At 50.2% G+C, this 15,995-nt stretch overlaps 1 protein-coding gene across 2 annotated transcripts in view; it reads right to left on the bottom strand.

Annotated features, from left to right (window-relative positions):
• The window catches only part of PPP1R16B (protein phosphatase 1 regulatory subunit 16B), a 102,128-nt gene that overhangs the window by 7,713 nt on the left and 78,420 nt on the right, over nt 1–15,995 (bottom strand). Inside the window, exons 4-10 of one of the 2 annotated variants that reach the window (XM_089896893.1) lie at nt 14,198–14,343; nt 11,499–11,602; nt 9,712–9,836; nt 5,609–5,734; nt 4,994–5,069; nt 4,196–4,325; nt 3,929–4,093 (exon numbers count right to left, since the gene is read on the bottom strand). In XM_089896893.1, the coding sequence (XP_089753019.1) occupies nt 3,929–4,093; nt 4,196–4,325; nt 4,994–5,069; nt 5,609–5,734; nt 9,712–9,836; nt 11,499–11,602; nt 14,198–14,343 (872 nt within the window). Of the gene's footprint in view, nt 1–3,928; nt 4,098–4,195; nt 4,326–4,993; nt 5,070–5,608; nt 5,735–9,711; nt 9,837–11,498; nt 11,603–14,197; nt 14,344–15,995 lie in introns of both variants that reach the window. The other variant, XM_022592416.3, reaches the window with a different exon arrangement.

Genomic DNA, 15,995 nt, shown 5'->3' with positions numbered 1-15,995 from the left:
ATGCAGGTGACAAGCGTTCAATCTCTGGTCCAGGAGGATCCCACATGCCACGGAGCAACTAAGCCCGTGCACCGCAACTACTGAGCCTGCGCTCTAGAGCCCGCGAGCCACAACTACTGAGCCCGCGTGCCACAACTACTGAAGCCCACGTGCCTGTGCTCCACAACAAGTGAAGCCACTGCAATGAGAAGCCCGCGCACTGCAGCCAAGAGTAGCCCCTGCTCGCCGCAACTAGAGGAAGCCCGCGCGCAACAATGAAGACCCAATGCAGCCAAAGATTAATTAATTAATTAATTAATTAATTAATACAATGCCTGAGCCCCAAGCCTGGAGATTCTGATTTAATCAGTTGGGACTGCAGCCTGGACATCAGGTTTTTTCAAAACAAAAACAAAACACCACCCCAAGGTGATTTTCTTTTACAGTTAAGATTGTGAACCACTGGTTGAAGAGACGGGGTTGTCTTATTACTGCTGTGCCTGCTATCAGTGAATCAGCTCTGCCAAAACTATGTACCCAAGCCAGCCCTGGGGGTTAACAGCACAGAGCCTTGGCAGAAACCTGACTTGGGAGTCAGGCTGAGCAAATACTCCCTTAGATCAGTGGTTCTCAAATTCATGCATGCATCATAATCCTCTGGAGGGCTGGTTAAAACACAGAGTGCTGGGCCTCAGCCCCAGGGATTATGATTTGGTACATCTGGGGTGGGGCCTGAGAATCTGCATTTCTAACAAGTTCCCAGGTGACACTGACACTGCTGGTCCAGGGACCACACTTTGAGAATCCCTACCTTATAGACTATTACGTCCTTGACAGCACCTAAGGCCTTGAAAGGTGGTAGGAAAAAAAAACGAAGGAGCTTTGAGCTTTGCAGCTGTATCCTGTGATCTCCTTGTTCCCTCTGGGGCTGGGACAGGGACCCTGGACCCTAACAGTTTCCCTGGGACAGGACCTCTGAGCACCTGGGAGAGGACTGCCTGCTTCTGGCTATGCCATGTCTGTACCCTGTCTTCTCCTCCCTGGTCTGAAACCCCAGCCCCTGAGGCCAAGTGGCCCATCTGATTGCCTTCACTCAACTCCAAACAAACTGGAGCCTTGATGAGGAATCTCCAGAAATTAACAACAACAACAAACTCAGACCTAACTCAGGCTGGTCTCCAGCATCCATATCCCCCCACCCTTTCCCTACAGGGCTAATGGTTTATGAAACTCTACATCAATGAGCACTTCTGAGAGGATCCTGGGGCCTGTGAGATCTGAATAGACACAGGGAAAGGAGCAGGCGTGGAGAGGGAAACCCCTGAGGGTTTCTTTAAGAATCTCAGTCTCTCCTATGAATCAATAAGGAAAAGATAAACAGCCCAATAAAAAAGGGCTAAAGAACAGATGAAGCACAAAGAGATAACCAGTTGGCCAATAAGCGCAAGAAAAGGTTCAACATCATCCACCATCAGGGAAAAACAAACTAAAAATTTGAGCTACACAGCAACCCCACCAGGACGGCTCACACGCAAAGAACTAACTATACCAACAGCTGGCAAGAAAGGTGCATTCACTGCTGAAGGGAGAGCAGACAGGTACAACTGCTCTGGAAAACTGCTTGGCGGGATCTTTGAAAGGTACATATCGCCTACCTCGTGACTCATACCGCATTCCTTGGTAAATACCCTACAGAAAACAGTGCTTGTGTCACCAAAAGACACATACAAGGATGTTTGGAGCAGCTTTATTCAAAATAGCCCAGGCTGGAAACAACCCAAATGTCCACCAACGGACGAATGGACACATAAATTGTAGAATATGTAAATAAAAGAATTTACGGAGCAATGAAAAAGAATGAGCTGCTGCTGAATGCCACCACGTGGAGGAATCTCGGAGACACAAAGAAACCAAACACAGGGCTTCCCTGGTGGCGCAGTGGTTGAGAGTCCGCCTGCTGGTGCAGGGGACATGGGTTCATGCCCCGGTCCGGGAAGATCCCACGTGCCGCGGAGCGGCTAGGCCCGTGAGCCATGGCCGCTGAGCCTGCGCGTCCGGAGCCTGTGCTCCGCAACGGGAGAGGCCACAACAGGGAGAGGCCCGCGTACCACCCCCCCAAAAAAAGAAACCAAACACAAAGGACCATAGACTGCCTGGGTCCATTCATATGCAGATGCAGGTGCAAAACTAATCTTTAGTGCTCCAAGTTAAATAGTGGCTACCTTTAGGGTGGGAGAAGTCCTTGGAAAAGGGAACATGGGAGCCTTCTGGGATGACAAAAATGCTCTATACTTTCATCGGAAGGTATGTGTTTGTAAGTTTACTGAAAAATTCATTTAAGATTTGTGTACTTTACACAAGTTACACATCAATCACAAAGAAAAAATAATTAAAGCATAGCTGGGAGGCATTTGAAATGTAATTCGATCTTGATCTACAACTCTTTTCTCTCCCAACCCCCGAAGCTTAGGGAAGAAGGAAGACAAAAGCTCCATGTGTGCCGGCTCCATCCCAGCCAGTGCTTTGATGGGGATTCTCTTGCCTTCTCTCCAGCTGGCAAGACAAGCCCTCATGTGACCTCCCTGTTCACGCAGGGAAGCAGGGCCCCACTGAGACATTCTGCATCCCTCCAAAGCAACAGTTGCTAGAAATGTTTTCAACTGCTCATCGTGTAATGGAAGAGCCACAAAGGCAGACCCCTACTGGTATGGTCAGCCTCTTCCTTCTTGTCCCCAGCAATTCTGCTCTGGTCCCAAACCTGCTCACTCCTCTCAGCAAGGCTGCAGCCATGCATGGACCTGAGTGTATCGGTACTGAGTCGACCAGTGTCCCCCCAAAACTCATACCCACCCCACATCTCTGAGTGTAACCTTATTTGGAAGTAGGGTCTTTGCAGGTATAATCAGTTAAATTAAGATGAGGTCACATTGGATGAGACCTAGAGGGGCGGGATAGGGAGGGAGGGAGGGAGACGCAAGAGGGAGGGGATATGGGGATACATGTATACGTATAGCGATTCACTTTGTTATAAAGCAGAAACTAACACAACACTGTAAAGCAATTAGACTCCAATAAAGATGTTAGGGAAAAAAAAAAAGATGAGGTCATGCTGGATGAGGGTGGGCCCTAATCCAATGACTGGTATCTTTCTAAGAGAAAACAGAGATACACACACATATACAAGGAAGGCCATGTCAAGACAGAGGCAGTGACTGGAGGCCTGCTAGCAAAAAGCCAAGGAGTGCCTGAGCCGTCAAAAGCTAGGAGAGAGGCGTGGAACAGATTTCCCTTCTGAGACCCCAGAAGGAGCCAACCCTGTTGACACCTTGATTTTTAGACCTCTGGCCTCCAAAACTGGGAGAGAATACATTTCTGTTGCTTCAAGCCACCAAGTTTGCAGTAGTTCGTTACAGCAGCTCTCAGAAACTAATACAGCATCCTCTTAGGAAAGTGGTTGAATGCCCAGACCATTGGCTCCTCCTGGAGCCGGCTTCTTAGATGTCCTGCCAGCCCCTTACTATTTTTCAAAATTTTTCTTCCAACCTGATGTCTCAACACAATTGTCAACATCTTGTTATATTTCCCCCGAAGAAGTTGTAGTGCCCTCTCTCCCAGGGTGGCTGCCCTACTAAATCTCTCTTCTGGGAAGCTCAGAACTAAATCTCTCTGCTGCTGGAGCCCAAGCAGGCACATGGTGATCACTCACTCCCTGGCAATTATGAGTCCCTACTGTGTGCAAGTCTCCCAGCTCTGACACGAACACACCCTACGCTTGCCCCATTAACCACGGTAGCTGCCCACATCAGACAGGATCCAGCTAGTTTAAGGGCACTGGCCAGCTGACCTCCCTCTGAAGGCTCTGAGATGAAGAGGCAACACCAGGCTGGGGCCCTGTCCCCCTCCCATGGCAGTGACCAAGACGGGGGCCAGGCAGGAGGCAGGCACTCACCGGGTCCTTATTCTCTTGGTCTGTCCTGGTCTCCCTGATGTCCCCATTGTAGGTGGAGGTCCGCTGATCGTCGGCTGCGCTCCTCTGCTGCCATAGTATGGCCTCTCCCTCATACTCCTTCCTGTACAGGTTGGTTCTGTCCGACAGGCTGGCTCGACGCACCACCTTCCTAAGGGGAGTGGGGGTGGGGGGATGCTGAGAGGCTGCATCCAGGCGCCATGGGTGGGGGCATCCTCGGGCGCCCCGGCTGCCCTGCCCCTGACTCACCCGCGGCTGCCCGCACTGGACGTCCTCCGGCTCAAGGATGACTTGTGCCTCAACTGCGACTTCATGATCACGTCGTGCTTGTGTTTTAGCTCCAACAGCAGTACCTTGAACTCTTCCTCTTCACACAGGTCTGAAAGGGCAAAGGAGCCCATGGTGGGGGATAGTGCAGGGGGTTGTGGCCCCTGAGGGCCCTCCAGACCAGAGGAGCTGCCACGCCAACCCACTGAAAACTCCCAGCATCTTTTGGGACATGGGAGGAGGGGAGAAAACAGTGCCAGCCTTATTTCCTGGGCTACGACTCAATCCTTAGAGGAGTGTAAGAAGAGGAAACCCACGTCCCGTGTACAGTCCCAATTCCCAGTTATGACCGAAGGATTCAGACACCTTTGATAGCTTCCAAGAGGAGTCATTAATTCCCCACAAAAAGTATCAAGAGAAACAAGCAGGTACCCCATGTAGCCCAAGCAAGAACTTATGAAAAGATGCTGAAATCATACATCCCTACCCACTCAATCCACCTCATCCTTTCATTCAGCCGTCTACCTATTCGCTGAACCAGTCATCCATCCATAGACTCATCCTCTACCCACCCATCCTCTTATTCATTCATACATACATTCATCCACTTATCCATCCATCCATCCATCAATATACCACCCATTAATTTATTCATTCATCCAACTATCCATCCACACACCAACCCACCGTCTATCCAACCATATATTTAACCATTTATCCTCTATTCATCAAAAAATCGATGAATGCTTATGTATGTACCAAGTGTTGTCCTCAACTTACCTATTGGCATCTCATCCATGGACGTCCTAGCACTGAGACTGGCCCCATGGGACACTAATAGCTCTGCCATCTGCATCTGAAACACAGGAAGAAGCCAAGGTTCCCCCCTGCCCAGGGCTCAGAAAGCCTAGGAGGTGGAGAGAGTGTTCAAAGCTTCTTAGGATGTGATCCAAAGAATGGTGGGGCAAAGCTGACTCCCAGGGAAGGCTCTGCCCCCTGAAGCCAGGAATCCCGGCAAATGCAATTGGCTTGACACCTCCTGCAGCATGTCTGGGCCATACCAAGGGACAGAAGAAGGAGTCAGCTATAACTCCAGAGCTGTCAGGTGTTTAAAGAGGAATGGTGAAAGCCACCGAGATTTCTATCTGGGAGACAAATGGAGAAACTATTCAAGGCAGAAATGTGGGGAATTTTCCAGCAAATTGGATTGTCGTCTTGTTAGGACACAACTCGTCAATCATTTCTGCAAACTCCCTAGGTCTTTTCATATCCCACATACTAGCCGTAGCCAACACCCTAAGTGGGTCTTGTGTTCTTTTGAACCAACTTCCAGCCCAAAGGACAGCAGGCTGACCCTGTGATGGCCTCCTTCACAGCCCTGTGGGTGACAACTACCTGTCCCCAGAAGGCAGCCGCGTGCAGGGGTTCCCAGCCATCCCAGTCCTTCACATCCACGCGCACCCCGTGGTCCAGGAGGAGCTCGGCTGCCCGCAGGTATCCATTGGCTCCAGCTATGTGCAGCTGAAGGAGAGGAAAGACGTGAGCATTCCACATGGGGCTGGTCCCTCATTTGGAGGCAGGAGAGCCCGTTCCCTGACCCAAGTCCCAGACCATACTTGGGGCCAGCAGAATGGAATAGAATGCGGTGGAAATACCAGCCATGTTACAGAGCATTAGTAAGTCTGCAACATGGAACTAGAAGGTAAGGCAGACAGGCGAGCCTTTCTCCCGTCTTCAAGCCCTATAGTTAAGGCAACAGCATTTACTGAGTCCCTACTCTGCATCGAGCCCTGTAGAAGGGGTCTCAGAGGTCCAATAGGGTGGTTTTAAAGTATGTCTACAAATTCTTTGACACATCTCTCTTAAAAGATGAAGCTTAGGGAATTCCCTGTGGTCCAGTGGTTAGGACTCCACGCTTTCACTGCCAAGGGCCTGGGTTCAATCCCTGGTCGGGGAACTAAGATCCCACAAGCCACGCAGTGCAGCCAAAAATAAAATTTTAAAAATTAAAAAAAAAAAAAAGATGAAGCTTAATGCCTCCCTCCTTGAATGTGGGCCAGAACAAGTGACTCACTTCAAACAAATTGGATGTGGTGAAGTGGTGGTGTGTGATTTCTGAGATTATAAAAGTCATTGCTGCTTCCACCTTAGGCTCTCTTGCATCAGTCACTCTAGAGGGAGGCAGCCATCATGTTGTGAGGACCCTTAAGCAGCCCTAAGGAGAGAGCCTAAGAGATGAGAAACTGAGGCCTCCTGCCGACAGCCAGTGTTAACTTGCAGCCGTGTGAGTGTGCCACTTTGGAAGTGAGTCCTCCAGCCCCGGTCAAGCCTTCAGATGACTGCATCCCTGGCTGACATCTTGACTGTAACCTCACGAGAGACTCCATGCCAGGGCCACCCAGCTAAGCTGCTCCCAATTCCCTGACCTACAGAAACGATGTGAGATAATAAATATTTATTGTTGTTTTGAGATGTTACGTATTGTGTTAGTATGTTATGCAGCAATAGATACCCAATACATCCAATAAGGGAAAGCTCATGTTGAGGCCCCATCTCTCTTACCTGGCACCATTTAAGGCCTCTGGTGATGGATACCACCTTGCAGACCTCAGTTGTCCACTTGCCCAATCTCCCAGAAAATACATAAAGTACTTAGCACGTGACGAACCCTCAGTAAGTGATGAACATCCTGAGAGAGCCATAAGTGATGACAAGATGCACTGTGGGAATGGATGGAGGAGCGAGAAGGAGACGAGGCAAAGAGAAACCAAATGCCCAGACAAGGTGGGAGACAGGTGAGAGCCCAAGGAGGCCAGCAGAAGCCAGGCTGGGAGGAAATCAGAGGGCTCTCGGGGGGGCCAAGGTCTGGGGCAACAGAGCCCCAGCCAGTGGGACAGGGAAAGCATGGCCTTCAGAACAGAGCCCTGATGGCCAGATGCTGCGTCATCCTGGGGTCAGGTTGCTGAAAGGTTCTGGCAAATAGAGGTTTTCCTTTATTTTTTAATTTGTAGAAAGCACTCAGGGCATGATCTGGTACAGGCACACGTGAAAGTTGGTGTCATTATCTGATTTATAAAGAGCTGCTGCTTGCCAGTGGCTGGGAATGACACACAGCTGCACAGCCAGGCATTACAGGCTGTGGGGTCACATACATGGCTGGGGATAAAAAGGTATGACTGGGAGAGCAATACTGGTGGTTTTTTGTTTTATTAAAGTACAGTTGATTTACAATGCTTCAGGTGTACAGCAAAGTCATTCAATTATACATACGTACATATATATATATATATATTCTTTTTCAGATTCTTCTCCATTATAGGTTATTGCAAGATATTGAATATAGTTCCCTGTGCTATACAGTAGATCCTTGTTGTTTATCTATTTTATATACAGTAGAGTGCTAATGTTAATAATAATAATGTGTTAATCATTAGGATCTATTGAGCATTTACAGACTCTGTGCTGAGCACCTACATGCGGAATCTCATTTAGTCCTCCCAACAATGCTTAAGGAAGGTACTATTCATCTCCCCACTTTACTGGGAAGACCTGAGACCTAGTATGTGCCCGGCCCATGTGGGTGAGCCACTTATGAGGCTAGCCCAAGCGGAGCAGACCCCTGTGTCTAGAGGACTGAGCCACAGACCCAGAGGAGCTCCAGCTACGGTGGGCAACTCCCTGATACAGCCCGGCCACGATTTCATACAGCGTTCATGCAGCAGTGCTCAATCCAACTACCTGACTCTATCCTTGAGTTCTGGGCTGAGCAGGTGATCTGAGCAGGGACCTTGTTCGTAGAAAAGGGCATGAGGTGCATAAACCTAAAAATGGCACTACCATATGATACAGCAATTCCACTGCTGGGTATATATCCAAAGAAAATGAAAACACTAATTTGAAAAGATACGTGCACCCCAGTGTTCACAGCAGCACTATTTACAACTGCCAAGATATGGAAGCAGCCCCAGTGCCCATCAAAGGTGAATGAATAAAGAAGGCGTGGTACATCGAGACAATGGAATGTTACTCAGCCATAAAAAAGAATGAAATTCTGCCATTTGCGGCCATGTGGATGGACCTAGAGGGTATTACACTTAAGTGACGTAAGTCAGACAGAGAAAGACAAATATGTTATCACTTATATGTGGAATCTAAAAAAATAAACAAATGAATGTATATAACAAAACAGAAACAGACTCACCAATATTGAGAGGGATGGGGGAGGGGCAAGATGGGGTAGAGGATTGAGAGATACACACTATTATGTATAAAATAAATAAGCAACAAAGATATATTGTACAATACAGGGAATGTTGGCTATTGCTTTGTCAGAACTTTAACTGGAGTATAATCGATAAAAATATTGAAACGCTATGTTATACACCCAAAACTAATATAATATTGTAAATTAACTGTAAAATAAATAAATAAATATTTTTTAAATTAAATAAAAAAGAAAAGAAAAGGGCATGAGGCAGAGGGTAGGGCTCAGGAACAGGTAGGAGAAGCCCAGTTGTCACACCTGGGCCACCAGGTCAGGCCTGAGGGACGGTGAGGGAACTTGGTACTGCTGAGCTCTACCTGGTGAGCTGAAGATTCTGAAACCCCTGAGTCCTCACGATCACACAGACCACAAGCCTAGGGCAGGGCCCAGCCACGGGCAAGGTTGGGAGTGGTGGGGTGGGCTCCCAAGGCCATGCTCCAATTTTCAGTTTAGAGGCTGCAGAAGCAGACCTTCCGCAATACTGAGGGGCATCATGCTATGAGAGCCTATGAAGAAAGATCAAGAAGGTTTCCCAAGTCACTGACACTTGAGCTGAAAGGGTGAGTGGAGCTAACGAGGCAGATTAGAGATAGAGAGAAGGTTCCATTGTTCTCCATCTCCAGGGCCTAGTACCGCATGCGGCATAGAGGATGTCGATGGGTGGGCGAACCGATGGATGGATGGGTGAACCAGTGATGAATGGGTGCCTGGGGGTGTCTGGCCTCTGAAGTCAGGGAACCCAGAGGAGAGGCTGTTGCGGCAACGTCAGGGACAGCCAGCGAGGCAAAGCACTGGGGTGGGAGAGGGTACACTAAGGCAGGGGAGGGAACAGTGCAAAGCAAGATGGCCTGGGTGAGCAGACGAACAGGGTACCAGTCCTTAGGCAGGAGACATCACAGGAGGAGGCGGAAATAATGAACTCAGGATGGACACCTGGAGCTTGAGGTAAAGGAGAAACTTAGAGACAGAAGAGGCGAATGGCAGAGCCAAGCCTCCCACCCAGGGCTCCCGACTCCCAGCCCCAGCTTCTCAAAGCGGCTGAGCCCCGCTCTACTAACTTCCCACATTCCAGGGGCACCCCTGGCCCCAAGAGGTGGGGGAGGTCCAAAGCCATGGACAGGCCCCAACTGTATAGGCTTGGCCTCCACCGGCACTGGCCCAGTTCAGTTCTAGCTGGTCTGGGTTCTGGTCCTGAGCCCCCCCCAGCCCAATCCAGCCTGGCCCCTCCCCTCACCAGTGTGGCACCCTGGGCATCCATCCAGTCAAGGTCCTGGCCGGCTGCAATCATACAGTGAATGTCCGAGATCATCTGCTGCTCAGGAGCTGCCCGCTTCTCATTGATTTTCTCTTGGGTGATGCCTGCAGTGGGGAAGGGGGCGTTGAGCCAGCATTCCCAGGCAGGGGACCCAGTGGGGGGGGGAGATTGGGGAGGCATGACTCCTGTCCCCGAGGGTCTGCCAGTCAACGGGGTAGATAGACATGCTCAGAGATCACTTCTCCCAGGCCCAGTGAATACAAACACCACGTGCTGGGCCACAAACAAGGTCCATTCCTGCCTGGTACCCAGTCAGCATTGTAGTAACATTGATTACTGTTACACACACAGTTCTACCTGCCTCCAACTGCTCAACTACCTGGCTCCATCTCATCCTTTAGGTCCAGCCTGGACCACCTCTTCAGCTGGCCTCCCCTGACCACTCTATTTGACCAGGTCTCTGTTAATTTCTTCTATTTCGTCTACAGCTGTGTTTGCAGCACCAGGCACGACGCTCAATGAATCTTTATTACGGCAATGACTGAATTACTGAGCATACAACTTTTGAATGGAGAGCTGAATAAATCGAGGTTGAGGGACACAGAAACACATGTTCAAGCCTGAATCTCTGGCTGAAAATTTAAGTGTTACCAGCAGCTGCTAATGGTATTTAAGGAGAGAGTGATTTGCTCTGAAAAAAAAGGTCCATGAGATCAAGCATTCTTGGATAGAATTCAGGGGAGGTCTATAAACTTGAAAGAGAAAAAGAATGACCTGTTTATTTTCATTAACCTTTAAATGAAATGTAGCATTTCCTTCCATTAGAACGAACGCCAAATTCACAGTAGAATTGGCAGTGCCTGTGACTCTGTCACCAACAGAAACCGTAGGTATTTTCATATCATGTTATCTTATTGTTTCACGAATCAATAACGTTTCTATTTCACACATTTAAAAATATTTGGGGAGCTCTACTTTAATAGAAGTGGTTTCCTTTATAATCCTGTGGCTTTGATAACTGCATTTAAAAATATTATTCTGAGAAGGGTCCATAGATTCACCAGATTGGCACAAAAATTGTTAGGAAGTTCTGCAGGTGAACAAGGAAAGTGCCAGGGCCAGGGGACGGGCAGGCCAAAAGGGCAGTTCCCGCAGCCACCTGGGAAGAAACACAGGCGCAGAGCCCGGGCAGGACCTTGGACTGCAGTCCAGGGTCTGGATTTGAGATTTATTTCTAAAGAGGAGGTCCTTCAGGGGTATGCACTGGGGTGGCGAGTGTGGGCAGATCTCTCTGACTGCTGCATTCATTTCCTCTCTGAAGCTCATTTGTAAGCTGAGGACAGCCCACATCTTGTTTATCCAGGGTCCCTGGCAGCCCGTGTGGTGCCTGGCACAGAGAAGCAGCTGCAAATGTTCTTGACTTTGTATTATTTTTTCCAAATGGGAATATATCTTTATTGTGAATGTTTATTGAATTGAAATTATCACAGCTGACGAAGAGACCCAGCCAGCTGAGGCCACCCGTGTGTGGGGGGGTGACACAGATGAGAGCAACGCCCCCCTTGTGCACAGCACGTTTTCCAGGGTTGTTCTGTGTCCGCATCTTGCCCATCACATGGGTAACAACCATCGTGGGGCCCCATCCCAGTTCCTGAGCACTGAGCAGGCGGTGGGCACATTGCTAGGTAACTTGCTCAGCTGCATTGATGTGAGAGAGCCGCAGCCCCGCACTAAGCCCACTTCACCGCAGGCGGCCCCGCCCTTACCCTGGTACGCCATGCACGTCTCGATGACATCCAGGGTGGGCTCATCCTCGCAGAGGTCATAGGGCATGTTCCCATCAGAGTTGACAGCAAGCAAGTCAGCCCCACTGCAGAGAGAGGGCCAGGGTGAGGGCCAGCTTTGTGCGCAGAGGGTTGGTCTGGTTGCCTCTACCATCCAGCCTCTCACTCCCACCCCACTATGCACCCCAACCTCCACAACCCGACCACGGTGCAGCCCAGCAAGGACAGCATCTCCAGGATCTCAGGGGCCCCAGGTGGGAAGGGGCCAAAATCCCAGGAGAGCTGTGCCAGCAGACTTCCCCCAGCTTCCCGCTCTGTTGAACCAGCAGGCAGGCACTTGGGCACAGATGTCAAATAAGAAAATACAACATTAATGGCAGCAGCACTGCTTCCTAGGCATCTGCTTAGAGCCAGGCTTGATCTAAGCCCTTTACACTCATCATTTGATATAATCCTCGTTAACAGTCTTCTTGGTTCAGTATTATTGGCCCCATCTCATGCAAGGGAAACAAAGGCTCAGACAGGTTCAGTCACTTGTCTGAGGTCACACAGCCAGGACGTGGGAGGGTCAAGACTCAAACCTGGCCCTTTCATGGGCCAGCTCTTTTCACTTCTCCTTGTAACCTCAGCTATCCCTTACCTCCTCCTCTAAGTCCTTGCCCAAAAGGCTGACCAGGATAGGGACAGGGCAGAGCCTTGGGACTCCATGGCAGAATCTGCCTTTTGGGCCACTGGTTCCTATGTGCATGGTTCTGGGATGCCCTGCGGCAGCATCACCCGGGCACCACTGAAATAAAATGCAGCTTCCTGGGTTCCACTCTGGACCTCCTGAAACAGAGTCTCTCGGGGGTGGGGTGGGTGGGGTTGAGGATTATGTATTTTAAACCCATGATTTTGGTACACATCAGTGCTGGAGACCCACTGTACCAGGCTGGCACCACTCCCTTCTCCTCTCGCACCATCCCAGATTGGACTGTGGCCACCTGATGCTCCTGTAGACTTAACCACACCCAGGTTCTCATCGGAGGTGTGGGCATGGACCACCTGCCAGTCCTTTGGCCTAACAGCCCTCCACTGTGACCTCTCTGAGCTCCTGTGTGCCCTTGGGTAAGCTCTTCCACCTCTCTGAGCCAGGGCAGCATCTCTATCCCCCCAGTAGCCGCCTGATGGGCCCTGGCTGCTCTGCTGAGACCTCTGCCAAAGGTCACCTGCACTCGGCCACTATTCCTGAATCCTTACACTCAGATGTTCTCCTGGGACCCCAACCCATGGGTCTCTCTCCGTCTCGGCTCTGGTACTGAAATCACCTGATTTCCTGTGTGGTTCCTCAGGACTTTAGCATCTCTGAGTGCTCTGTGCCCAGCACAGGGCTTGGCCCAGCTTGAGTGCCCTCCAATCACTAGATGAATTCAATTAAATACGCTTGAAATTTAATGGTACCTTTTCTGTGTGTTTATAGAAACTAAGCAGACTAGAAGGAATTTCAGCATGGGAGAAGACTGTCAGAGCTCTATAGAGGGAAATGGCCTTATTCCTGGGAAAGGCATTGTTACGTGGTGTCCCCCAAAGCACATTCTGCCCCAGAGAAATGCAGGTGGACATGATTTGGCGGGGGGGTGGGGGGGGGCAGAGCCAAGGAAGTATGCTTGCTTTTTTTTTATATAGCAAGAAAAGCAAAAATGGCAACGACACATAAGCATGGAGGAGATGAATTCAGGCTCAGAGGGACAGACAGAGAAAAAGAGATTGAAAAAAGAAAATGATACCCTGATACAAAGACAGACGAAGACACTACAAGAAAACTACAGGCTGATATCCCTTATGAACACTGATGCAAAAGTCCTTAAGAAAATACTAGCAGGGACTTCCCAGGTGGTGCTGTGGTTAAGAACCTGCCTGCCAATGTAGGGGACACAGGTTCGTTCCCTGGGCCAGGAAGATCCTACATGCCTCGGAGCAACTAAGCCTGCTAGCCACAACTACTGAGCCCGTGTGCCACAACTACTGAGCCCGTATCCTGCAATTACTGAAGCCCGCACACCTAGAGCCCATGCTCCACAACAAGAGCAAGGTTTTTGTTTTTTGGGTTTTTTTTGGCTGTGTTGGGTCTTCACTGCTGGGAACAGGCTTTCTCTAGTTGCGGCGAGAGGGGGCTACTCTTCGTTGCGGTGTGCCGGCTTCTCATTGCAGTGGCTTCTCTTGCTGAGGAGCACAGGCTCTAGGCGCGCAGGCTCAGTAGTTGTGGCCCATGGGCTTAGTTGCTCCATAGCATGTGGGATCTTCCTGGACCAGGGCTCGAACCCGTGTCCTCTGAATTGGTCTGAGGATTCTTAACTACTGCACCACCAAGGAAGTCCCAAGGATGGTAAATTTTATGTTAGGTATATTTTACCCAATAATATCGGTAGAATGAAAGGAAAGACAGAGAGAATTAAGCGAGACACAGTGGAAAAGACAGAGTGATACCAAGGAAGAAAGAGACAGAGATGGAGAGAAAACGAGAGAGGAAGACACAGGGATGGAAAGGGAATGTGGTGAAAAAGAGAAGGAGTGGCAGGCACCAAACGAGACAGAAAAAAGAGAGAGGAGATGAAAGTAAAAAAAAAAAAAAAAAAAAATAGAACTTGGAAAAAACCAAAGGCAGAGGGAAGGCTGTTCTTGGGGGAGAGAGGGGCACGTACTACTGAACGAGGATTTTCACCAGGTTGATGTGGCCGCAGGTGGCCGCGGCATGCAGGGGCGTCCACAGCTCGTTGTCCTTGGCGTTCACATTGGCACCGTGGGAAAGGAGCAACTTGACAATTTCCTCAAAGTTGTCAATGCAGCACTGCAAGGTGGACACAGGCAGGGTCAGCTCCCGGCAGGGCCCTGGGTCGTGACGAGGGCACACCAAGATCCCCCTCGGGAGGCCACAAGAAGGACAGCAGAGCCAAGCTGCTTGAGTTTGAATCCAGCTCCATTACGTACATGCTGTGTGATTTTGGGCAAGCCACTTAACCTTTCTGAGTCTGTTTCCTTGTGAGTAAGTTAATAATATACGAGATAAAAATACAAAGACAATCTAAAAATAAAGTCGTCTATAAGATGTTTTGCAAATGTTGGTGGAATGGGATGAAATTTGGAATGAGGCTTTAAAACCTTTTCTTTTTAATTTCAGAAGGCTTCCTTCCAACAAAACTGTATGGAGAACTCTAACTTAGATAACCAATTGATTCAAGCAGGGCTGCTCGGGCTGAAGCAGGGGCATGTGTTGGTTGGGTGGGGATGGGGGTGATGGGGGAGACCCCCCTTGACAGCAGTGACCTCCTAGATCACAGTTTGGAATCTCTGACTTAGGAATTTCTGACCCAGAAGCTAGTTCTTGGGGAAGTCCCAAGTAACCAAGCCTCGCCCCTGAAAACCAAGCTCTGTGTGAGGCTCTAAGGGGTCCTAATACAGTCCCTAAGAGGAGACAGCCGTGTCCGTGCTTCTGCTTGTCCACACGTGGGGCAGCCCCCAGAGAGATGCAGGGCTCCAACAGCCATTGGAGCTCCCAAACTCCAGGGACGGAGGGTGAAAGATTCCAAGAGGACAGAGGGGCCTCACGCCAGGGCCATGAGCAGCGAAAAGTGAGGACAGAGGAAGTAGAAGACAGGAAACCACTTTACAGACTACAGGATGCATCCCAGGTGACCTCTGGAGAAGCCAGCAGGGGACAAAGTGCTCAGAACTGCCCATCCAGGGAAGCGCTTACCCCTCGGTGCAATGGGAGATGTTGCAGAGTTATACTCAGAGGAGCAGAACAGTCAAGCTTGCTTTTTAAAAAATCCCTCCTCTGGCTGCATGTGGAGAAGAGATTGCGATCACAAGCTTTGCAGGGGAGAAGAGGCATGGTGAGGAACTATGCTGAAATCACCCATGTAAGAGATGATGGTGGTCCAACCTAGAGAAGTGACCGTAGGCCTGTGGAGAGGTGACTGGATGCCAACAGAAGGAGCAGGGGCACCTGTGGCAGCCCACAGCCCCAGGTGGGTGTGGGGATGGGGATGGAGATGGGGCGGCACCACGGCCTCCACCCCTATTCTCAGCAGAACCAGGGGCCAGTGCCAGAGGGACAGATGGGAAAGAAGCAGCCATTTGCACAGATGATGCCAGGGACCCAGGTTCTCTTTCTGCACCAGCCGATCTGGGGTTGGCTGGCTCTGGGGGCACCTCTCCGGACAGCAGGGGCATGTATGACCCAGTGGAGCTGGGTGCTGCCTCAGGTAGTCGGGAGAACCATGCAGTGACACAGCAACGCCGGCAGAGGGCACCCAAAGGCACCAGAGTGAGGCGTCGGGGAAAGGCGTGGGTCCCCAGGCTGTCACCGGGAGATGCGTTTGGGTTTGGGATGGCCCGGTCCATAGCAGGAGAAGCAGCCCAGCCCCTGGGATCGGGGGACAGCAGGGCCAGAGATCCCACCCTGAGGGCTGCAGAAAACATGAAGATGGGCGGGGCGGT

This window comes from Delphinapterus leucas, chromosome 15 (genome assembly GCF_059928025.1).
Source record: "Delphinapterus leucas isolate spDelLeu-1000000601 "Yukka" chromosome 15, BTC_Dleu_Yukka2, whole genome shotgun sequence".
Taxonomy (NCBI): domain Eukaryota; kingdom Metazoa; phylum Chordata; class Mammalia; order Artiodactyla; family Monodontidae; genus Delphinapterus; species Delphinapterus leucas.
Note: the sequence above shows the minus strand (reverse complement) of the source record. Positions and strands in the feature narration are given on the sequence as shown.